General features: G+C 40.0%; 1 protein-coding gene across 3 annotated transcripts; it reads right to left on the bottom strand.

Annotated features, from left to right (window-relative positions):
• Nucleotides 1-952: 952 nt before the first annotated feature.
• Nucleotides 953-26114, bottom strand: LOC139480282 (adrenodoxin-like protein 1, mitochondrial). Of its 3 annotated transcripts, XM_071263335.1 has the most exons (6): nt 25969-26114; nt 24927-24981; nt 22889-22995; nt 19427-19514; nt 8161-8213; nt 953-3083 (listed from the first exon to the last, which is right to left on the bottom strand). In XM_071263335.1, exons 1-6 carry the CDS (start codon nt 26111-26113, stop codon nt 2980-2982), a joined length of 552 nt encoding a protein of 183 aa, XP_071119436.1. In that variant the 5' UTR covers nt 26114; the 3' UTR covers nt 953-2979. The 3 variants fall into 3 exon arrangements, with proteins under 3 accessions (XP_071119436.1, XP_071119438.1, XP_071119437.1); XM_071263337.1 differs by lacking the exons at nt 953-3083; nt 8161-8213 and adding an exon at nt 8224-9393; XM_071263336.1 differs by lacking the exons at nt 953-3083; nt 8161-8213 and adding an exon at nt 18023-18740.
• Between the last annotated feature and the right edge of the window lie 129 nt (nt 26115-26243).

Here is a 26243-nt window from a genome sequence, read left to right as displayed (position 1 = left end):
GTATTTCTGCTAGATTTGGCAATGACATGTTATGATCACCTTAACTACAGTGTATTTAAAAAATAAAATACCGTATTTGACGCAATAAGCACCCAGGGCGCTCTCAAAATTAGATATAAGGGGCTCTTATTAGAATATTATTTTGGTGAAAAATAAGTTCAAAGATTGTACATTTCGTGATTTATGCTGACAGCCTGAAATGTTTATATACGACAGATATATTTTTCCAGTATTTAATTGCCCATAATTAAGGGTGTATGCAACACACGAGTGCGTATTATACATGAATACATACATGTGTACATTGACCAATCGGAAGGGGTGCTAATTGGGATTGTTCACCAGCCAATATATTAGCAAATATCAAAGTGGGCGCTTATTAGAGCGGGGCGCTTAATACGTCAAATACAGTATTGCCATATCACCTCCCCAATTCATCTGCCTCCAGTGGTGAGATGTTTTGGAAAGAAGTGACATTTTTCCTGCCTTTTTGAGCAGAAGTTGTGTGTAGTTGACAGTGAAGAGGACTACTGTTGAAAATCTGAAGATTTAGTTAAAGTGTGTCTGCAGCCAAAATAAAGGATTTATAGCTATGATGTAATAGAGGTAAAGGATTCACAGGAATTATATTGTTCCAAAAATAAACTGACTTTGATTATGTATATTCTATTTTCACATATTCTTAAAAAAACACAAATAGGGTGATTATATATACATAGAATAAATCATGAGGTGTAATTGCTTGGTTGGTTTGTTGTTTTACTCCGCAATATTCCAGCTATATGACAGCTGTCTGTAAATAATCGAGTCTTGACCAGATAATCCAGTGACTGATATCATGAGCATCGATCCATGCAATTGGGGTTGATGACAAGCTTCAACCAAGCATCAGCTATGAGGAATGGCAGATTATGTGCTCTGCACCCTCGCCGACTTGATACTGAAAAACACTCAGGTATATTACCAAATACTCATTTGTTTATTCGGAAATTTGTTTATCCAGTCTGACTCACTCATATGACCAGGGTGTCTCTCTTGTCAGAATGAGGAACACTGTTGAGTGAGGCTCCTGATAAGAGAGTTTATGTCTATCTCTGGCCACTGACACAAAATTACTACTTATTATCATATACTTGCTTGTGAAGCATAACAATAGAACAATCACATAATAGCCCCAAAAAGTGATAAGTGTAAGTCTACTGTCTACTGACATTACAGAATCTGTTTTAGGAGCAACCTGTGGACTAGGCCCAGGGCAGTTGGCATCAAAAGTCCTCCAAAAACAGTTTGTCTATATGCTTATATGTTACTTAGTATATCAAAATAGCAGTTAATGACTAATCTAATTACTTAGAAATACTGTTTCAGTTTCAATCAGGGCACTAATAACATGAAAATCTTGACTGGAAATAGTTGCCAGACCATGGAGCTTGGTCTCCCTGTACATAATGAACTATTCTGCTCCCATATCCCTCTAGTTCAGGGCTGAAAAGAATTGTAAGTACATATTGCATATCAAGATGCATGTGAATGCCATTTTATTAGACCAACTTTTTTCCCGACATATTTCAGCAATAGAGATATGAAGATATTCTTGGTTCGCAGGCATAACGCATGTAAAACTGAAAATTCCTGTTGTAAGACATTGTATATCCTGCACCAACACACTGTATATCCTGCACCAACTTTCAAATTGGATTGTTCAAGAAGCAATTGTTTTCAGCCTTGTAATATAACATGGTAAACATTTTTTTCCTTTTATGTCAATAATTAGTATTAAGAGAATTCTAGGGGAAAAAGAGTGCCAAGTGCCAAAGTACAGTCAGAAGGAGGTGAATATAGTGAAATGTATGTCCATCAAGAACCATCGACTGCTGCAGGGCTGTGAAATGACAGTAGTACCTCAAAGAATATTACTTTAACTTCAAAGAACTTCATTATAGTAACAACACTCATGTAAAGTGTCACTTAATTTGATCCAGTTTCTGACAAATAACATCGAATGTTCACAACATGCTAAATACAGATGATGGTTATTGAAATGTATGGTTATATACATCCACACAAACTCTCACCTCCATCTCTGCAATAATGTAAACACATTAACAAATCTGGGGCCTATAATGATGCTGAGCATTCTGTAGTCTCAGTTTCATTCCTTCAGTTTGGAGAAGAATGTTAGGTTGAGTGATTGGCTTGTTGGAGAGGGCGCTTCTTATAGTTTCTTTTGTTAAAAAATACAAAATGTCAACTGCAACTCACCATCAAGACGTTTGGATTGAAATGAATGTCTGACTTGATCTGTTTTCCATCAAATATATGCTCAGGAGTACACTTAGAAGTTGAGATGTAGAGTTAATCGTGATCATTTAAATCTGATGACACTACTCTATTTATAGTACAAGAAACTGTAACTGAGGTAGTTGATGAATAACAAAATGTACACATGTGGTAAAGATTATCAACTTACGACTTTCATATGCCAGGGTGAGGTTTTATATATGAAGTTGTTATATATGACTCATCATCCATTGACACAATCTCCTTTTAGAGCATAGCAAGACTCTCGTCCAGTGGGTGTTTGTCATTTGCGCCACATACGGCACAATCATAAGCCAATAGACTTTACAAAATAGTCCCACTCTAGCTGCATCTATCCCAAGGTTTACATGCTGGGAGCGTAAAGTGCTGTTTGCACAATTGTTCACTTTATACACAGACATGCTAAACTTGTGACTTGAATATTCGGTCGAGCTCTAAGAAGACTTGTAACAGTCCTCATCCTTTGTTCACACATCTGTACCTTTATATCCCACTAAAATGTACTGTCACAAGACCTCTATTACTTGCCAATGAGATAATAGCCAGAAGAAATAGTTAAGTGGATATCCTATCGCAAGAAAGACATGCTATCTGCACACATCCTGTCTGAATGTGATGACAATCTGTGATGAAGTTCATGTCTTCTATCTTGAACTGTCAGTGAGGTTGTGGGACATGTCCATCAACATAGAAGTTCCGAGTGGCTTTAGGCAGTGTCAACTCTAGACCCTCCATCTCTTTGCTGAGGATAATCTGACAACCTGAAATACCAATACATATATATTTTATCTCACATGAACAATTAGAAAGGTGTTTGCGTTAGATGCAAAACACAGAAGCAGCCCAATCCCCACCTTTTCGTGAATACCCCAAAACCTTCAAGCAAGAAACATGTATCAATGGAAAAATACATGTCCAATTTAGCACAACTTTGAAACAGCATGTACTATGCCTCTAGCTACCTTAATAACAAAGTTATAACTTGTACAAGTTTTTCCAGTCTAATGACATCACTTTTGGTTTGGGATGAGGTGAAGGTGCAATGGAGTATAACGTCGCGTCCAAGATTATTACACTTATCGGTTTATAGTGACGTGCATGCACGTGTGTATGTGGCTGTTGTTGTTGTTGCGTTAAGTGTTTAAGAGGTCGCCTTCTGCCTAGGCAATTTCGGCTGACCTGTCCATCTTTGGGACTCCTGTGTGTGAGAAGGGTACACATATCTATTGTGAGTTCGGTGTTCACATAATTTCTGTTTTTGCGGTGATATGATTTCTATTTTCTTATATTGATATGATTTCATTTCTATCCTTGGCTGCTCTGTTTATATACGTTCGAGCAGCTGTCCATCTCTCAGAAATAGAGTTAGTTTGGCCTTCGCTATTGCATCTCTTGGCTTTAGGAGATTTATGACAGATGGCGGATCTAACTGCAATTCTTGTTTTAACCTAGCCCGGGCTGGGGCATGGTCTTGACATTCTAGTAACATGTGGTCAATGGTTTCAGCCTGATTGCAAGATGAACAAACCTTGTCATAGTGCTTTTTGTGACCCAGTCTGAGGCGTCAGATAGCAATTTCAATTTTCCTTTCATTTGAGTATGAGTTTGGCTTTTGTTGGACCTTGGGTTGAATTTTGTATAGCCATCTGCCGATCTTACTTGCGTCCCATTGGGCCTGCCATCTTTCTGCTATGGAGGCTTTGATTTTGCTTTTTATCTCTAGTTTACTAAAGGGAATAGGCTGTATATCCGCTTTGTCTAGAGTCTGCTTTTTCATTTCCATGAATATCTATGTGAGAGGGGATCCAACACAGCTCCACCTGTTGCCCTTGGCCCTTGTTGACTGTGTTTGGCCTGGAGTTTGAGTTTCTGCCACTGATGGCTTGAAGTGCACTTAGCGAGTCTAATAGGACGACTGCCTTTGCTTCCGGAAGTTCCGGTATGAGTTCGAGTGCATGATGAATTGCCTCCAATTCAGCCGTGAATACTGACTGACCATCAGGCAAGCGAACTGAATGTGCTTGGGGTTAAGAGCTGTATATATGGATCCCGTAACCAGCACTGTTGTTGATAGGATTCTTGGATCCATCAGTGTATATATGGGCCCAGCTGTCCCAGGTAGTTTGAATTTTAGTGATAGCTACTAGGGTTGGGTTTTCTCTTTTAGTGACTTCTGATGTTAAAGCAGTGTTTGTAAAGTCCAGGGAGGGTGTAACCCTATGTAGTGACTTTCTGGAGGCTGAAAGTCACGGCATTTGTGACTTCGAATGAGTTCACGTACTAATATCCCAGATGGCTTTAGTGAGGGATTTTTTCGAGCTAGGGCTTCATCTCGAGTGTTTTTGTCTTGCCATATCTTTTTAGCCAAAGGGTTTGATGTTCGTCCCCAGAATGATAATATTGCCTGCTCTCTTCTTAGTTTCAATGGGAGTTCTCCCGTTTCTACTTGTAGTGCTTCTAGTGAAGTGCCTGTTGCTGCGCCTGTGGCCAGCATTAGGGCTTTGTATTGTATTCTGTCTAGGCGCCTCAAGACAGTATTTGATGCTGAATGAAAAGCCTCACAACCATAGTCAATTTTTATCTGATAAGAGCTTTGTAGAGGTCCAGCTGAGTGTCCCTCGATGTGCCCCAAGATGTGCCAGAAATTGCCCGTAATACGTTCAGGTCTTTTTGACATCTGTTTTCCACATATTCTATATGCTTGCGCCAAGTGAGGTGTTGATCAAGGATCACCCCAAGAAATATTGCAGATTTTTCGAATTTGATAGGTTTGCCTTTTATGGAGACACGGGGTATCATAGCATCTTTCCCCCGGCATTTGAATAGAACTCCAACAGTTTTTTCACTTGAAAGGGTGAATCCCCATTTATTGCACCATTGATCTACTCCATCCAGGGCTGGCTTGAGTTTTTTTCTGATTTGTGAAATATCTCTGTGCTTTACCCATATTGCTCCGTCATCAGCGAATTTAAAAGTTTGGGTAGGAGAATTGACATAGTCAAAAAGATCATTGATCATGATATTAAACAGGGTTGGGCTTATAATGCTGCCTTGTGGTGTGCCATTGTCCAGTGCCATAGGATCAGATCGATTGTTCCCTATTTTAACTGATAGCGACCTGTCTTGCAGGAAGCTGCATGTCTATGAAGTTTGCCATGTTCCCATCTACTCCATTTTGTGCTAGTTTTGAGAGGAGTCCGTCATGCCATACCATGTCGAAGGCTTTGCTGAAGTCCAGAAATACTGCGGCTAGGTATTGTCTGTTTAATTGAGCTTTTTTTATTTCATTTTCCAATCTTAGAATATGATCTAGACACGAGTGTCCCTTCCTGAAGCCACTTTGGTCAGGTTTTATGTGGTTGCCAGTTTCAAGGTGATGCATGAGCCTTTCTGTAACCATGGCTTCCATGGCTTTGCACATGTTTGAGGTGAGTGAGATCGGTCAATAAGAGTTTGGTAGGGCTTCGTCTTTCCCTTGCTTTAGCAGCGGGATAACTGCAGCATGTTTCCATGCTTTTGGGATTTCTCCTTTGGACCATATTGTGTTATACAACTCAGTGAGTAAGCCTTTGGTTTGATCAGGTAGGTTTTTCAATATCTCGTAGCTGGTTGTGTCAAGACTAGGTGCTGTGCCTTTTCTATGTTGTATCACATCATCAAACTCTGCCACAGTAAATGGTATATTGTATACCAAATGCTTGCTTTGCGGCTTTTTTGAGATCTTAGGCATAAGCATTTTTCCTGTTTGAATTCTTCGCTGTAATTTGTGTTGCTGCTGACAGATGAGAAGTGCTCAGCTAGAATGTTGGCCTTTTCTTTGACTGTATGGGCGTTGGCTAACTTGGGAATTTTTGTGGGTTTACGCTTACCCCTGATTGCGTGTATTTTGCTCCAGACTGTTTTAGCATTTGTTTTCTCATTAAGGGATTTGCAGAAGGTCTGCCATGACTCTTTTTTAGAATCGTCTATGAGTTGTCTTACTTTCGTCCTGGCTGCTCGGACATGGGCGAAGGCTGACTTATCCATTTTTGACCCATTTAGGGCTTTCTTTCTCACTCTCCTAGCTTTTGCTATTTCCCTGTTCCACCATGGTACCGGCGTTTTGCCAGTTTTGTGGTCTTTTTTTTTGGAATTGATTTTTTAGCTGCGGCAATAATTGCTGAGGTGAGATTTTGGCAAAAAAGATCAGGATCATCCGAGGCAATTTCTGAGGACTTGAATGATATACATTCCTTCCTGAATTTAGGCCAATCAGCCTTTGCATAGTCCCATGTGGGCTGAGGATTGGGCTGTTCCTCTAATTGTGGTGGGCTACCTATGTAGGTGAGTATAGGAAGGTGATCGCTTCCCCAAGTGTCGTCATGGACTTGCCATTGGCAATGTGAGGCGAGGTTTTTGGTGGCAATTGTGAGATCAATTGAACTCCACGTGTTGGTGACTTGGTCCTAACGTGTGTGACTGTATGTGGCTGCTTGTACTAGCAGACTTTATAATGCTAGCCCACTGAGATACCATGCCACAGTTTAACATGAATACCCCACTCAAACACAGTATACTGACTCTGAATGCCAAGCAGGGTAACAACAAGTACCACCTTGTAATGCCTTTTGGTATGATGTGTCAGGGAACCGGATCCCGGACACCAGCTCTCTGGGCAGATGCCCTGCGAAAAGACCATGGGGGTGGTGTCTTTTGGTTTAGGAAAACATTTAGCAAATGCAGAGCAACGTTTAAACACAGTCTGAATTATATTATTCCTAAGTTTTTCAATGTGTAAACAACTTTGACATTTGACATGACCTTGACTCATGGCAAGTATAGAATATAGTGCTTATGTGATGACAATAATCATTGGAAAATTTTGTGTTAACATGTATTAAAATCAAGTTTTCCGTTTTGACAATAAAGTTTCTGTTGACCTTAACCTTCATAGGATTTTATCAATAATCTTCCAAAAATAAGACCCAACCCTACAGATCATGTATATAAATTTCATCAAATTCCAATCATAAGTTATCAAGATATTGTGAACACTAGTTAAAAAATGAATAAGTTGCACGCTCTGTGACCTTTGTCTTCAATGTCATCTAAACATTACTTCAAGTCTTTGAAAGGCATTTAGAAGTGATACACATAAGGAAGAGAATTTATGGATGTCTTCACCTGATGAAGGAGTAAGCATGTACTCTGAAACATGTTCCTCATAATAAAGAAGTTGACATCCATAAATTCTCTTCCTTAAACATTACTTGCTGCAAACATAAGTCATGACATAAAGTACCACACACCCAACCACACTGACAATACTTTCTGAATGAGGAATTGACCTTCAATGTAACCTTAACATTCAACACAACCTTGACATATGACAGGTACTGAGTTAGTTATTTTGAGTCTTTCATAATTGATTGGGAAATGCTTTGAGATTTTATAAGATATAAGCCATATTTCATACTGTAACCTCCAGTGACCATGACATTATGAGGTCACCCACAGTTGCGATCCAGACCCTGCCCTGAAGAAGAGGTATACTAAAAATTGTCACATTGCAATCTTTAATACTCAGGTCATCATGAAAACAAGTTGTTTTGACACCAAGTTTACACAGAGTGTCCCTGAATTTCCATGTTGTCCAATCATATGTCAGAAATAAAGTCAAATTAAATATGTCAAATTTATAACAGCAAATCTGGACAGAAAATCTTGCAGAAACAATAATTCATGATGCATCTGAAATGATTAAATATTGATAAAACATATAAAAACACTGCATGTTTCAAAATAAACATTGCCTGCAGCATGGAGAAATATCCAAGTACAATGGTTAATGAAACTTACTTAATCTGGAGTTTGGCTTGAGAAACACAGCAAGATCCAGCATGTCTTCCTCTCTAGAACAGGGAAATAAAGACAGTACACAACTTGTATAGTTTAACACAGTTGTCAGAACCTTTCTGTTTCTATCAAGGTGGCCTGTAGATAAGCAAGTCTGAACAAGTAAACCAGTGTCGGAAAGCATGAGCTGTGATCCATGCCATCAGGGCACTAGGAAAACAGCCAAGACTGATCATCCAGCATTCAAAATTATGCATGAACATTCTTGGGTTCACATCCTAATGTAAAAGGTTGAAAAATGAGGAGGTCCCAAGATTCAAATACCATAGCAGCAAACGTCATGGACTCTGGGACTCCTTTATTTTTGAACACTGCCACCTGATACTCTCTAGTATTCCCTTGAATCCCTAAACAGTATACTAACAGTCTGGTGCAGGGCTGACAAGTGCCACAATGTCAAAATTGCCTACCTCTAACCAGATTAAAGTGCATTGTCTCCAGGTAACTGAATGAGGAACTTGAATGCATTTATGGTCCTGACATTACTTGTGGGCTGAGGAAACATGTCCTAAAATTGAAAGTCCCAATCTTCTCCCCAGTTATATACCAAAAGCGTTCGTTCGTTCATTCAGAGATTTAACGTGTGCTTTCCGCGTGTATTAAATTACACTTTAGCGTATCTTGCACACGGGGAAGCACTTATACTAGTGGGGAAAAAAACCGTAATGAATAATTAAAGAAGGAAGTTGTTCAGGTCCTGGAAGCTGTGGATCCTGTGCTCAAAGCGTTGGCCCTCCATGGTCTGTAGTGGGCGACTGCTGGGGTGGATCCTGTTTGTTGGTGGGCCGGTGGGGGGGGGCAGGTCCTTGAAGCGGGCCATGATTCCCGCCGATGTCCGGGTGAGCAGGACCCACACGTCCTCTGGCTTCCCCTTTGGCACCTTGACCGGGTTGGTCTGGGTGTGGCTGTCACGGAGAAGGGGGACTGGTGGAGTGGCGGTCTGGGTGTGGCTGTCATTGAGTGTAGGGCCTGGTAGGTCGGCGGTCTGACAATCGATGGACTTGTTGATTGTTGGAGCTGAGTGGGGTGAAGATGCTTCTCCATTTTCTGTTTTCTTTACCTTGGGCGGCCTGGCCTACTGTACCGGGCGTGGTGCAGCAGGGGTAGGAGCCGGGGTCTTCTTCTCCTTAGGCTTGGTCTTGGCCGGAGCTCTGACCAGGGGCCTTTTCTTTTGGCCTAAGTCAAAGGAGATGGAGAGGGTAGGGGAGTTGGACTTGTAGGAAGTCCTGAGGGAGTAGTCCCCAACCCTGTAAGCCAGCAGGGGCTCCAGGATGGCGACTAGCTCCCTCGGTAGCGACTTAGAGATATCTCTCATGGTAGAGCGTGGGTAGCGAGCTTGGAAGGACATGTCTGCACAGGGCGAGTGTCCAAGCCGAGATGATGTATACCAAAAGCTATATGAAATTACTCTTATGGCATCACATCTAGTCTGTTGACATAATTTCTGGTTTGTGAAACCACATGACCAATGCAGTACAATCTTAAATAAGAAAGTCCCATGCCTCTAGCTACCTAGAGAGAATGTAATGTGCACTTTTGGTTTTATGACATATCTGAATGTTGGTGAAAATACATGTCTAATGAAGTACATCTGATCTTAATAAAAGGAGAAAGTCCCATGCTTCAAGGTACCAAAATAAGAAAGTTTTATGTGTACTTCTGGAAAAATGACCTTGACCCTCAAGTTTATCCAATCACAAGTTTAAAACATGGGTGCCAGATCTTAAAAGCTGTTCAATCCAACACTGGGAGTTTTTCAGTGTACAAAGAAGCAGAAGTACCTAAAGAATTACCATTCCAGTGACCTTGACCTTCAATGAAGGTCACTAAAAATCACCCTACCTAAGGATCTGTATTTGATTTCATCTGACTAAAGTGAATACTTATTGAGTTTTTATTAGCACAATACATTTAGTGTATTACCTTCAGTGTTTCCAGAACATCCCCTAAGGGTTGCACAGCATATAAACCAAATACTGTAAATGTTGAAATTAACGCCAGCGTGAATTACATGCGAAAAATGTGAGTGGTCTTTGGTCGCATTATTAAACATCACATTTATATCAACAATAAGACATTTTGGAGCAGAAATACCAACACAGACATACGCTGAAAACAAACAACTATGTATTCCACACCACTGTTTATTGTGCAGCACTTGTAACAAGTATATAAACAATGTCATTCAAACACTAATTACATCTTGTGAATTGTCACTGCTGGGTTCAAGACAAGCGTTCTACTCACTTATGTCATCACTGATCACACCTGCAAGTCTAGACAGACGCCACCCACGGAACACGGTGTCAAAGGCCGACACGAGCCAGCGTGCATGTATTGATTTAGCGGAAATACTCCACTCAGTGCTAATAAGCGGTGCTATTTGGTGTGTGATTGGATTAATGTAAGGTTGGATTAAGGTGAGATTCTTCTGTAAACCTAACAGAGGAAATTTTCTTTAGATATAAATCCACTGATGCATGAGAGGAGGGGGTGTCACATTCATTTTGAGTCACGTTTTTGGCAAGGGGCCATTGGTCGCATTCTTTTGTACACTCATTAATTTCACGATTTACAGTAAATGCATGTGCATATTTATCACACGACCACCACATGCATAAGATTTAGGTATATCTGCAGGAAATGGCATTTTGGTGAAATTGACAAACATAACATCTAAACAACCTTCACTGACTTACATGTCACTTACAACCTTTTCAGATTGCAGCCCTGCCCAAAGGAAGACATGTACCAAATGTCTAGTTTCACAGGAGAAGCAACGTTTTTTTTCAAGTAAACTAACATAGTGCCAAGGCACTATTACACACCAGGTACATTCAAATTGGGCCAAATGTTCTATGCAATAAAAATCTTTTGCCAACAAGTAAGGAAAGTATGACTGTGTAATGTGGACTGGTTGATAAGAATATCAGAGTAGCATTCTTATCATATAGTAACAAACATTCATCTATAGCATCACCAGTTAAGCAGAGTTTGTTTTCACAACATCATGGCTGTAATGTTTCTCCTTGTGGTCTCACATTGAGGTCTTTCTCCATATAGATATATCCCCTCGAAGACTTCGGGATTCATTAGATACAATTATTCTTAGTCATGGTGGCAGTACTGGGGTCAGTGATGATGTGATTAACTATGTCACAGCTCGAGCTGGACTCACCCCATTTGTCAGGTGTCCTCCCCATTGGCCTACGTCACATTTGGCCTACGCTTTTAGAGGATTAAATTGCCGTAATTAATCGGTTGGTTGATTACTCACTAATTACCCGTCTCCCCTAGAGTGATGAAAATGAACCAGTCCAACAACAGAGAAATACAAGCTAACACAGAATCTTTTTAATTTAATCAGGATTCCTACTGCATCTGCAAATGCCAAGGAAGATATTTCTCCTGGCTGGTGTCTGTCGTGGAGTCTGGACAGCAGACCATCGTGGTACACATAGTTTCTCTTCCGCTGTGGAGGCTTGGCACCATGGGCAAGCTGGGCTTGATGTCTGGTGTGGATAGCTTCAAGTGATTTTAAGACATCCAGGAAGCTGACCATTGTTGGATGGTGACTCCAGATTTCAACACCAAATCTAGCATCGTCCCCAACCCAGTTTGACACGACATAATCATTGAACAGTTGAAATGCAGGACTCACAACCTCAGCCTGTTCTAAAGCCTCAATAGCTTCGAACCATACGTCCTGAACATCAGCGGGAGGCAAAAGAGGCAGAGCAGCAGCTCATCTCACCCACTGCTTGACATTGGCATTCTGCTTGTAGAGTCCCACTAGTCCTAAGTCCTGCATCCAGTGGAAGTAGCATCCATGGATGTTGGTCATGGGGAACGTGATCCTCAGGGCTTCAATGACTGCACTCTCAAAGTCTATTTGTATTGTCTCCGGGTCTAACTCGGCTCCAGTTATCTCTACAACCAGTGACATCAAATGTTCAACTACTCGAATGTATGTTTCTTTTTTTCTGTCTGGCATGAGACAAAACACAAGTGGGGTCATCTTTTGTCCTATCCGAGTATGGATTACGTAGAGCTGGCTCCAAAGAAGAGGGCAAGCATAAAAGGTACCATCCATATTGATCCTATTGACTAAATACACAACAGTCAAAGAAGCCAGTTATATACATTCCTTATGATCCTAAGTAATGAAACCAATAACAGTTAATCCTATTGACTAAATACACAATTGTCAAAGAGGTCAGTTATATACATTCATTATGATCATAAGTAATGAAACCAATAATAGTTAATCCTATTGACCAAGTACACAATAGTCAAAGAAGCCAGTTAAATACATTCATTATGATCATAAGTAATGAAACCAATGATAGTTAATCCTATTGACCAAGTACACAATAGTCAAAGAAGCCAGTTATATACATTCCTTATGATCCTAAGTAATGAAACCAATGATAGTTAATCCTAATGACCAAATACACAATTGTCAAAGAAGTCAGTTATATACAATCCTTATGATCCAAAGCAGGGGTCCGGAAACCGTCATATGCGCCGGACATGTCCGATTGGGAATCTCAAATGTCGGGTTTAAAATATTGCTTACCGGACATTTAAATTTTTCTGTTCGGACATTTTAAAAAGTATGTCCGGACATTCTTAAATTTTGACCGGACATGATCAACAATTAGGACTGAGCATTTTCTGTCTGCAGTTGTAACACAATGAAGATTATCTACACTGACAAGCTTTGTTTGTTTTGATTGCTGTACATACATCGTACCTACATGATAGTCCAATCGGTCAATCACTGTAATAGGCAATAAACTGAGTTGACACTGATTAATCAAGGATTAATTACTGAGAAACATCTTGTTAATTTGAGTGAAAGGTGTTTACAACTGTACATAAATACCTTGCATCATCGATGTACCTCATTCTTAATAAAATACAACAATGGGCTGACAAATGGGGCTTCTCCCTTAACTCAGAAAAAACAACAGGAATAGTATTCAAACATAAAAACATGAAACCCGCCTCCCCAATCCTCCAGCTAAACAACCAAACAATCAAATTTCAAACACAAACCAAATTCTTAGGACTTATTTTCGATGAACATCTCACCTGGGATGCTCACATCCAAAACCTAACAACTAAATGCAGTAAAGACCTAAAGACCCTAAGATGCCTAACTGGCTCTAACTGGGGGGCCTCCAAAGATACCCTCCTCTCTGTCTACATATCACTAATTAGATCAAAACTAGACTACGGCTGCGCCATATACAACACCCTAAACAACTCTCTATCTAAAAAACTTGACTCAATACAATATCAGGCTCTCAAACTAATTACACGCACCCAACATGGCACCTCCTACACTTCACTTCAGGCCTTAACAGGAGAAATGCCACTAAGTCTACGCAGGGAACAGCTAAGCTTAAATTTCTTGGCCGCGTCCCAATCAAACCCTCTCATCCAAAACCTAATAAACCAGAATATCAGCCCCAAAAACCAAGCTCTAGCTCGTAAACACCCCTTACTTATCCCAATATCCCAAAGAATAACAAACTACCTAAATGAACACCAAATCAAAAATCTTAAACAAAACTGCAAACAATCAAATATCTTCACCCCTAAACTTAAAATACCCAAAATAGACACAACACTAGCTCGCCAAATAAATAAACAAACCGACCCAAACATAGCTAAAACCACCACACTAGCATATATACACGAAAATTGGCCAAATTGGTGTCACATTTACACGGACGGATCTTCAGATCCGACCTCCAAACACACAGGTTTCGGAGTCCATACCACACAACCAACTAAAACCACACAATCCTTCCGACTCCCAAACAACCAATCAATATTCACGGCAGAACTAATGGGCATGGCCTCAGCCCTCCATAATCAAGAATCCAAAAAACACAAAAAAATCCTAATACTTACCGACTCCCTAAGTGGACTGCAAGCCCTCCAAAACAAAAATACCAAAAACCGACCTAAATTAATAAATCAAATACTAAAAAAGCTCCAACGACCTAACTAAGGCAGGCAAACAAATAACCTTCTTGTGGATACCCCCCCACGTAGGAATATACGGTAATGAAAACGCCGATAAAGCAGCTAAACTATCCCTCAAAATCCCAGAAATAAGCTTTAACTTACCCATCTCAAAATCAGAAATTAAAAGCGTAAACAAGCAAAAAATCACCAAAAAAATGGCATAACCTTTATCTAAACTCAAATAGCCAAATCAAAAAAGTGCTCAGCAAACCACTAACCAAACCAAAAATTCTCCATCCATCAAAAAAAATCGACAGAGTAATCACTAAACTCCAAACAGGACACACCAACCTAAATAACCATCTAAAAAAAATTAAAAAACATACTACAGGTAACTGCCCACACTGCAAACAACTAGAAACCCTAGAAAACGCACTCATCCACTGCACACACTACCTAACGCATCGAACCGCATTACAAACCACCCTCAATCTAAACAAGGCTCTCACTCTAGAAGCAATACTAAACCCACAAAATAAACTAGAAAACTTCAAGGCCTTAGGCGTATTCTTAATCAAAACGGAACTAATAAAACGCATCTAAAAACACTATAATCTAAATCAAATCAAATCAAAATTACATAAACAAACAAACATCCACCATACCCAGCTCCCTAAGTTCTCCTCCCCAACCCAATCGGCATCTATTCCAAATCTCAAAATTTCAAAATTCTATATAAGCAACCCCTAAAGCCCCCTCTTGGGTTGCACAAACCACTTTCGCCCCTTTCGGAAACACATTAAATGGCCTGGCCGGGCCCGTGTGTGAAATACGCATCAGTCGGAAAGCGCACGTTAAACCTCCAAAGTAAGTAAGTAAGTATGTACCTCATTATCCTCACAATGCTACGATGCGTAACCTCAGACAAGAAGCGAAAGAGTGACGAGAGCCGGTCGACCGATGCAGATCAGTCGAGCGGATCTGCCAAACCCTCAAAGTCTGGACGAACATTTTGTAAGTCGTGGCTAACGACTTTCACTTGGTTGACATACAATGAGGATTTGCAGATTTTATTGTTTTCAGTAGCTAGTCATATATTGAATCTTTATTGACCGCCATTTTGCTTTCTGTGACGATCGATATCAAAATATGTTATGGTCAATAATTAAGTAAAGATGAAAAAAGTATTCAAATAACTATTGCTATCAACAATATTTTAGTATTTGTGATTATATTATCTGTCTTGTTTTTAAATAATCTTTAGTTTAAAAAAAAAAATTCCCGTGAGGTCAAGTGATAACCAAATATGGGATAATAGTCTCATTAACAGATCATTATTATAACAGAAATAAACGTATGTTTTCCATGTACATCTAAAATGATATTATTTGTTATTAACTGCCCGGTGAATTAAACAATTTAAATTGAAACAATTCATAATTCATCATATTATGAATACGTAACAACTTGTAATGTGTGTGAAAAGTCGTACTAACATACGCTATTTGAAGGGGGCGTGGCCTAAATGCAAATGTCAGATTGGGATTTTAAATTTTCCGGACCCCTGATCCTAAGTAATGAAACCAATAATAGTTACCGTATTCAACGTAATAAGCGCCCAGGGCGCTCTCAAAATTAGAAATAGGGAGCGCTTATTAGAATATTATTGTGAGTTGAAAGGTCGTAAATTTTGTGGTTTATGCTAAACAGCCTGACATGTTTACATACGACAGATATTTTTTTCAAGAATTTAATTGCCCATAATAAAGGGTGATATAACACACGAGTGCGTATTATACACGAATAAATAAGGCTTGTGTACATTTATCAATTGGAAGGGGTGCTGATTGGGTTTGTTCACTGGCCAATATATTTAGCAAATATCGCTGTGGGCGCTTATTAGAGCGGGGCGCTTATTACATCGAATACGGTAATCCTATTGACTAAATACACAATTGTCAAAGAAGTCAGTTATATACATTCCTTATGATCATAAGTAATGAAACCAATGATAGTTAATCCTATTGACCAAATACACAATTGTCAAAGAAGTCAGTTATATACAATCCTTATGATCCTAAGTAATGAAACCAATAATAGTTAATCCTATTGACTAAATACACAATAGTCAAAGAAGTCAGTTATATACATTCCATATGATCCTAAGTAATGAAACCAATAATAGTTAATCCTATTGACTAAATACACAATAGTCAAAGAAGTCAGTTATATACAATCCTTATGAATGATAGTTATCCTATTGACATTGATCAACTTCACAGAAGAAGCCTGTGTGAAATAACAAGAGCTAATTAAGCTCAAACCAAACCATTTTTGTCAATAGGGGTGTAGGTTGTTTGTGGTAGGCCAAATGAGAAAGGTCTTTCTGTTTCTGTAGGCCATATGGGACGTAGGCCAATAGGGGATGCACCTATGTCAGACACCATAAAATCACAAATGTGATAGTTGACTTCTCCCAATGTCCAATGCATGTTACCCAAGCAGTAGGTAACCCAATGGTTACCCCAAGAGTCAACTGGTCTTTGAGCCTGCCATCTCGTTAAGTCAGAAAATGTTTGGGTGTCGGCAGGACAGACTGGCATTCAAACGACTGTTAAAACCTTCAAGGTTGTTGTTGGTTCTGGGACTGAATGTCTCATGGTGGTTCCTCATTGGTATAGTGAAGAGTGATTTATTGTGGTGGTGACAATGTAGTCATTGAAATGCTCATCAGGCAGCACATCTGGGCAGGTATTTTGAACTTGAGGGATGAGAAGAAGGGACAAGGCCGTGGCACGACGAATTCATTTCTCATTCTCTGGATCATTCCAGTAGTCCTCCACGAGTACATGGGTCTGGACCTTTCTTTTCTGCACATAATGGAAAAAGCAACCCTTTACATCTGCATCAGGTAACTCGATCTGTACCACTCGGATGGCAGCCATCTCAAAATCTGTCTGTATTTTAGCTGGAGAGAAAGGTTGACCTACAGTGTGCTAAACATGCGTCTTGAGTTGACTCAGGAGACAACGATGGGCAGCAATGGTACGGCTGGACATCAGGGCATACACAAGAGGATAACATGATAATCCTACTCTGGCATGAATGATATGAAGTTGATTCCACAAATCAGGACTGGCAGTGAAAGTCCAATTCATGTAGATAACTTCTGTTGTCTGTAGAGAAAACCTTCTTGTGAGAAGCTGGGTGAGAACTGTAGAGAACTTACAAACTTAAGTTGTTTTCATGATCAAATGGTTCATTAGTTAAATCTATACCGGTAGAAAATAAAACAGCGTATAATCCTATTGTATCAGAGTTAGATCAATTATTAACATTAACTTTAAAGGACTTTTATTATGTACTGTCTTCCCCAAACGTGATTTAGGTTCTAGCAGTCATCAGTTGACCGATCCAACACTAATTTAAGGCACAATCTTGTAAAATATTGGACAAAATTGAGTTTAGAATATATATTTGGCAATTACTCGGATCACTACTCCTCATAATTATAACATTCATATTAACTTATAACTCATTACTTTAAAATATCCTCAGAGTTCAACTTGTTAGAAGTAAGAATGGTAGTAATGCATCTGCTACTTTCTAGGCAACATATTTACAGTCACTGTCAACACCTGCACTTCTCATGAAGCTGGTACACTCACAATGGTACTTTAGATGAAGCCTCTGCACTGGTTTATGTAGGCACTGTGGCTAATGCCTGCAGACACAAGTCTCTCTTCTGATGTTCTCCGCACTTTTCATCTCTGAAGTACAGGAAGCATACTTCTTCGACAACATGACAGGTGTCACCCCAGATCATTTGGAATCAGCTGAGATGGGAACCAATGAATCTCAGTCCTTCTGTGCTACTTCTGGTAACTTCACCATGTCCTTTAGTTGGCTTTCTTATCTGTTAGGTCGTCTGATGAAGATCTGTGTGACGAGTTCTCTGGAAAACCTCTGTATCTCTGCATCTGATCTATGTGGGTGACTCTAGATGTATCACCAACTTGCTCTCTGTAGCGCATCTATCCAAGGTGCTAAATGACCCGACTTTTGATCCACTTCACTTCTCTTCCCTCACGATAAGTTCTGAGGGGATCACGATTAGACAGCATGGTTAACTAACCTGGAACTCACGGATAGTGCTGTCCTGTCTGACTTTATCATGTGTGTCCTTCTGTTTTGCTTGCTTCTGTTGAACTTTCTTGTCAAATATATCCACACACTCTTTCCCACTCGAACTGCTATTTTGCACTCAGATTCAAGTTACTAACTTCAGCTTGTACAAATCTGCACAACGATGTTCCCTATTCCTTTATAAAAAGGTATATTATGTCAAATATGTCCACACACTCACGTTTTGACACGTAGGTAGCCTGCACGACCTTTTGATTTCTGATGCCTTCATCAAGCATTCCTATCGGAACACTTTATCCTGAGTTCCCTTATTACTGTGAATCATGAACGCATCTCGATCCCATCCTCTTGCCAATGTAATGTTTCTCCTTGTGGTATCACATTGAAGGCTATCTCTGTATAGATATATAACCACGAAGACATAGGGACTCATTACACATTACAAATGTTTATTCTTAGTCATGGCTGCAGTCATGTACATGCAGTATAACAGCTGGCTGATACTACATCCTCTGACTAATCACAATGGCAATACACCACAATGGCAGAGAGTGCAGATCGCGGTGCATAAAGTAGGTTATCATCAGCAACATCAAGCCATCTACACAAAATTTCAGCTTGACCATTGTAATTTTCTTATATGTTTCAATTTATTTTACAAAAACAAATCTAATCTTGATCTAAATGCTATGAACAATTCTGAGTCACATAATGGTGCTGGAAAATTTGCCTAAATTTTCAGGCTCATTTGGCATTTTCAAAGAAGAAGTTGAGACTTACTGGATGGACATAGCGACCACAGACAACATGTCATATGCTGCCTTGAACCTGTGATCCTGGTGACCTGACAGGGAGCTAAAAAGCATTTTATCTCCACTGAATTTCTCCAAATACTTGCAACATACAATCAAGGTCATACACAGGTAAACAATTATATACTAACAATAAATAAAGTTTCACACAACAACATCCTCGACCATGCAGGCCCTTCCTCTCATCTATACAAAATGTTAATACATGTATAATCAGATTTGTTTCAGATTTGTGATGTCATGAACAAAACTCTACTGAAAACACTTACTTTTCAGCAGGCTCTGGTAAAGCATCCATGTATTTTTCTTGTACATAGACGTGACACGTAGAACAGGCCAGAGATGCCTCACACGCTCCTGAAACACATCCATCAACAGACAGTGTGACACAAACATGTTTAGCTCACTCCCAACACTCCTGAAACACATCCATCCACAGACAGTGTGTTTACCTCACTCCCCACACTCCTAAAACACATCCATCAACAGACAGTGTGACACAAACATGTTTAGCTCACTCCCAACACTCCTAAAACACATCCATCCACAGACAGTGTGTTTACCTCACTCCCCACACTCCTAAAACACATCCATCAACAGAGAGTGTGTTTACCTCACTCCCCACACTCCTGAAACACATCCATCAACAGACAGTGTGACACAAACATGTTTAGCTCACTCCCAACACTCCTGAAACACAGCCATCAACAAGTAGTGTGTTTACCTCACTCCTGAAACACATCCATCAACAAGTAGTGTGTTTACCTCACTCCTGAAACACATCCATCAACAGATAGTGTGTTTACCACACTCCTGAAACACATCCATCAACAAGTAGTGTGTTTACCACACTCCCCACACTCCTGAAACACAGCCATCAACAGATAGTGTGTTTACCGCACTCCCCACACTCCTGAAACACAGCCATCAACAGATAGTGTGTTTACCACACTCCTGAAACACAGCCATCAACAGATAGTGTGTTTACCGCACTCCTGAAACACATCCATCAACAAGTAGTGTGTTTACCTAACTCCCCACACTCCTGAAACACATCCATCAACAGATAGTGTGTTTACCACACTCCTGAAACACAGCCATCAACAAGTAGTGTGTTTACCTCACTCCCCACACTCCTGAAACACAGCCATCAACAGATAGTGTGTTTACCACACTCCCCACACTCCTGAAACACATCCATCAACAAGTAGTGTGTTTACCTCACTCCAGAAACACATCCATCAACAGATAGTGTGTTTACCTCATTCCCCACACTCCTGAAACACATCCATCAACAAGTAGTGTGTTTACCTCACTCCAGAAACACATCCATCAACAGGTAGTGTGTTTACCTCATTCCCCACACTCCTGAAACACATCCATCAACAGATAGTGTGTTTACCTCACTCCCCACACTCCTAAAACACATCCATCAACAGATAGTGTGTTTACATCATTCCCCACACTGCTGAAACACATCCATCAACAGAGAGTGTGTTTACCTCACTCCCCACACTCCTAAAACACATCCATCAACAGATAGTGTGTTTACGTCACTCCCCACACTCCTGAAACACATCCATCAACAGATAGTGTGTTTACATCATTCCCCACACTGCTGAAACACATCCATCAACAGGTAGTGTGTTTACCACACTCACAACACTCCTGAAACACATCCATCAACAGAGAGTGTGTTTACCTCACTCCCCACACTCCTAAAACACATCCATCAACAGATAGTGTGTTTACATCATTCCCCACACTGCTGAAACACATCCATCAACAGAGAGTGTGTTTACCTCACTCCCCACACTCCTAAAACACATCCATCAACAGATAGTGTGTTTACATCATTCCCCACACTGCTGAAACACATCCATCAACAGGTAGTGTGTTTACCACACTCACAACACTCCTGAAACACATCCATCAACAGAGAGTGTGTTTACCTCACTCCCCACACTCCTAAAACACATCCATCAACAGACAGTGTGACACAAACATGTTTAGCTCACTCCCAACACTCCTAAAACACATCCATCCACAGACAGTGTGTTTACCTCACTCCCCACACTCCTAAAACACATCCATCAACAGAGAGTGTGTTTACCTCACTCCCCACACTCCTGAAACACATCCATCAACAGATAGTGTGTTTACCTCACTCCCCACACTCCTAAAACACATCCATCAACAGATAGTGTGTTTACATCATTCCCCACACTGCTGAAACACATCCATCAACAGAGAGTGTGTTTACCTCACTCCCCACACTCCTAAAACACATCCATCAACAGATAGTGTGTTTACGTCACTCCCCACACTCCTAAAACACATCCATCAACAGATAGTGTGTTTACATCATTCCCCACACTGCTGAAACACATCCATCAACAGGTAGTGTGTTTACCACACTCACAACACTCCTGAAACACATCCATCAACAGAGAGTGTGTTTACCTCACTCCCCACACTCCTAAAACACATCCATCAACAGATAGTCTGTTTACCTCACTTCCCACACTGCTGAAACACATCCATCAACAGATAGTGTGTTTACCTCACTCCCAACACTGCTGAAACACATCCATCAACAGAGAGTGTGTTTACCTCACTCCCCACACTCCTAAAACACATCCATCAACAGAGAGTGTGTTTACCTCACTTCCCACACTCCTAAAACACATCCATCAACAGATAGTCTGTTTACCTCACTCCCCACACTCCTGAAACACATCCATCAACAGATAGTGTGTTTACCTCACTCCCCACACTGCTGAAACACATCCATCAACAGAGAGTGTGTTTACCTCACTTCCCACACTCCTGAAACACATCCATCAACAGGTAGTGTGTTTACCTCACTCCCCACACTCCTAAAACACATCCATCAACAGAGAGTGTGTTTACCTCACTTCCCACACTCCTAAAACACATCCATCAACAGATAGTGTGTTTACATCATTCCCCACACTGCTGAAACACATCCATCAACAGAGAGTGTGTTTACCTCACTTCCCACACTCCTAAAACACATCCATCAACAGATAGTGTGTTTACCTCACTCCCCACACTCCTGAAACACATCCATCAACAGAGAGTGTGTTTACCTCACTCCCCACACTCCTAAAACACATCCATCAACAGATAGTGTGTTTACATCATTCCCCACACTGCTGAAACACATCCATCAACAGAGAGTGTGTTTACCTCACTCCCAACACTCCTAAAACACATCCATCCACAGACAGTGTGTTTACCTCACTCCCCACACTCCTAAAACACATCCATCAACAGAGAGTGTGTTTACCTCACTTCCCACACTCCTAAAACACATCCATCAACAGATAGTGTGTTTACCTCACTCCCCACACTCCTGAAACACATCCATCAACAGAGAGTGTGTTTACCTCACTTCCCACACTGCTGAAACACATCCATCAACAAGTAGTGTGTTTACCTCACTCCCCACACTCCTAAAACACATCCATCAACAGAGAGTGTGTTTACCTCACTCCCCACACTCCTGAAACACATCCATCAACAGAGAGTGTGTTTACCTCACTCCCCACACTCCTGAAACACAGCCACCAACAGAGAGTGTGACACAAACATAACTAGAGTTTTCAGCTAAACGCTATGTCATGACATAACTGAAATACTAGTAAAAGTGGAAATTACTTACTCACATGCTATTTGGATTATCTGATTAATGAGAGAATTCTTACCTTCAATCTCTATTTCATATCTATGTGCTAAGTACATGGCATTGTCTCCAACCTTTCCTCGTACAGGAACCCTTTTCCCGGACTTGTCTATATACACAACATTCACTCTGAAAACAAGGCAAATCCCATAGACAGTACTATTTTCACTTGAAGATTGGCCTGTATATACACTAACAATTACAACCTGGGCCACAATAAGAAAAGCCTTTTTGTTTCGGCGACTCGCCTAACCCTTCAAAGAACTCTAACTGAAAAGAAACTTCACCAGCTTTCATTTTATTTTTTCTTATCAGTTAATTAGACAGTCCACAACTTTAAACACAACCTAAATGCAAACATATCTTGTCACAACAAATCCCTGACATGCACCACATGCCACAGTGATACCACACCTGTATCCATACACCTCTCAATTCACCACCATCATCATGTCAGGAGCAGGAGACAAGGGCTGGGACAGGCAACTTGGGTACTCAGGTCGTGTGGGTACTGAGTAGGACCAGTGTACCCACAGGACTACCCAGACCCATGGTTAGTAATGTGATATATTGTTTTATGACAAAAATTCATGGTAACACTACAAGTCACTCATGCTCGCATTTCTTTCAGACTTGTATATTTTTGACAGGTTCCGGTAAAACAATTCTTAATTGGACATCATGTACCTATCCTTTGAGACCTATAGCGGGTACCCAGGTAGGGTCGAGTAAATGGGAGTTGGGTACCCAGGTAGTAAATTTGGACTCATCCCACCCCTACAGGGGACTATTCTTCTCTGCTACAAAACAGTTCAGTTGTAATATGTGACAGATTTGACAGGATGATGAAGTTGTTTGTCTGTTGTTTAACGCCAACTCAGCAATATTCCAGCTATATGGCGGCGGTCTGTAAATAATTCAGTCTGGACCAGACATTCCAGTGATTTACATCATGAGCATCGATCCATGCAATTGGGATGCAATGACATGCATCAACCAAGTCAGTAAGTCTGACCACCTGATCCTGTTAGTCGCCTCTTACGACAAGCAAAGTCGCCTTTTACGGCAAGCATGGGCTGCTGAAGACCTATTCTACCCCGGATCTTCACAGGACCTGATGATGAAGTAGGACATTTGATGCCTGCTAATTATATATATCCGAACTGACTGAACACAATAACATCAGCAAACCTGGAAACACATCACATTGTATATACAATGACCTTACAATGTTTTACAAAAACCTAAATGCTGACCTTGACCATTGACTAATCTGAACCAAAACCTTTTCAAACCAGGAAGGCATGAACACTTTTTGAGAAATTGTAACAATAAATGTTTTGGAGAGGTTTTCTATCTTATCAGGTTTAGGAACTAACAGTTTTTGTCCACTAGTCCTTATGATGATAACATATAGCAAAACCCTTAAAATTTGGCCAATTTCTACTAGTCCTTAGGATAGCTTTACTATTGGGCAGTTTGGTAAGGACTACAGGACTAGTGCCAATTTCTAACGCTGCTTATGACCTTGACCTTTGACAATTTTTACATATGCCAAAAGAAGAAGCATATCAAAGAAGAATTATATCCAATGTCAGTAATCCACCTGCTGTAGACATAAGAAATATCAACGGTGGCGGTGGTCAACTTCTGAAAACACCATTCCAAAGGGGCTCAAATAACATCCGAAAATAGCCATTTAACTTTAAACCAACAGAGACCAAAGAATGTGATCTAGGATATTAGTGTTTCTCAAACATGAAGAAGATCATCAACATTGAACTGAACTGAGATTGTTCTTTTTCTGATTTTTGGTCACAGAACATTAACAGGATATGGATTTCTGAAATTTCCTTACAAAGCCAAAGTTGACATGACATTGCTTCATTAATAAAATTTTGGTTAAATTATTGATAAGTTATAGAATGTTTACCAATTCTAAACTTAATATCAGAGTTATTTCACCTGCTTTAAAGCAACTAGCCCCTATGTTTACTTTCATATTTAAAATGTTTCAGTTTATTACTGTCAAATACTTCTGCAGTATAAACAATAATTACACTTCATCTTCAGATCTGGGATCCTGCCATTCATATTCACCAGAACAGAGTGCACCTGAAAATGAAAAGAGACATGAGACATTCCAGTACTGCAGCTTCATAGGCCTTATCTTTTCACAAAAATAAGGAACAAAACTGATGTAAGATGGAAAAAATAAACCAACTTTGACATTTATTTGAAATAAATTGAATAAATGAGACATTGATAAAAATGCATTGTAGTTTTGTGAAAATAAGGAAACAAGTGATATATTGTTATCATCGTTCCAATTTCCCCATGAATCCTTGTGTATATTTTGAGGCAACAACTAGTTATCCTAGTCTCATATTAACACATGTTTAATCCACAGTTTGCAATTGTTTTTTAATGACGTAATAAAAGATAAGTTTATGCAAAACAGGAAATAATGCAATCCTTGCCAATGCATGTCTGTCAGGAACAACTGTGGAGTGAATACCTTGCACTGTCATGACTGTATAAGTATTTTGATATTATGAAAACAGTTGGTTGGATACGAAACAGTTTCTGTAAGATGAGTCACCAGTTCAAAATTATTCAAACTGTGAAGTCCCTACTCCCTAACAATAGCCCTAGTTCACAACTAACCCTAATATATATAACGTTCACTCTAGAGGTCACTTTGGGACGGGTTGTAACAGTGCCATGTTACATTTGATGTGGTGTTGATTGGCTCCTTGGAGACACAGGTCTGCATCAACCTACACCAGAGCAGGCAAACAATGTTCCAATACTGATGGTTTCAGTATGATAACCATGATAACTGAATCCAGTGGCAACGTTCAGGGGCCAGATGACCTACCAGTGTAAACACTAGAAATTTCAGAATTCCAAAACTTTAAAATAACATTCGAAAGATAAAGGATCGTTGTTGTTGTTTGAAATATGGCAACAAGATGGCAACAACGATCACTATTGAGACTAAACTTTTTAAGACTACAAACATCATGAACATGGCATGTGCCTATAACATGTCTAAGAAAGTATCCATTTCTATATATTCTCAGCGGGTAAGTATCACACCTTGCACACTTGTTTTGAAATATCGAAGATGTAACAATGGATTTCTCAATTTTCGTTCTGTATGTTTAAACTCTTTACTTCTTCGATACAACGATGGAATATTTTTAAAGCATCGTCTGCACATTATCCTCATGGAGGCAGCCATGTTGGACTCACAGATATGTAGCCGCCAAACGGAGAAACAAAATGGACACATTTGTCCATTTCAAATTTTCGCCCGAATCTTTTTTTATTTACATTTTTGTTTCGTGATCAATTTTAGGCCTTTGTCATTT

Source organism: Haliotis cracherodii, unplaced genomic scaffold (genome assembly GCF_022045235.1).
Source record: "Haliotis cracherodii isolate W230 unplaced genomic scaffold, xgHalCrac1.p SCAF_4, whole genome shotgun sequence".
Classification (NCBI taxonomy): domain Eukaryota; kingdom Metazoa; phylum Mollusca; class Gastropoda; order Lepetellida; family Haliotidae; genus Haliotis; species Haliotis cracherodii.
The sequence above is the reverse complement of the archived record's forward strand: the minus strand, read 5'-3'. Positions and strand labels throughout refer to the sequence as shown.

Coding starts and splice junctions, on each gene's coding strand:
- LOC139480282 (XM_071263335.1), bottom strand. CDS start 26,113: ATGGCTGCCTCCATGAGGATAATGTGCAGACGATGCTTTAAAAATATT. Junction 22,996..24,926: donor CCCAGATCTGAAGATGAAGT/GTAATTATTGTT, acceptor CCTTGTTTTCAG/AGTGAATGTTGTGTATATAG. Junction 19,515..22,888: donor ATATGAAATAGAGATTGAAG/GTAAGAATTCTC, acceptor GATGTGTTTCAG/GAGCGTGTGAGGCATCTCTG.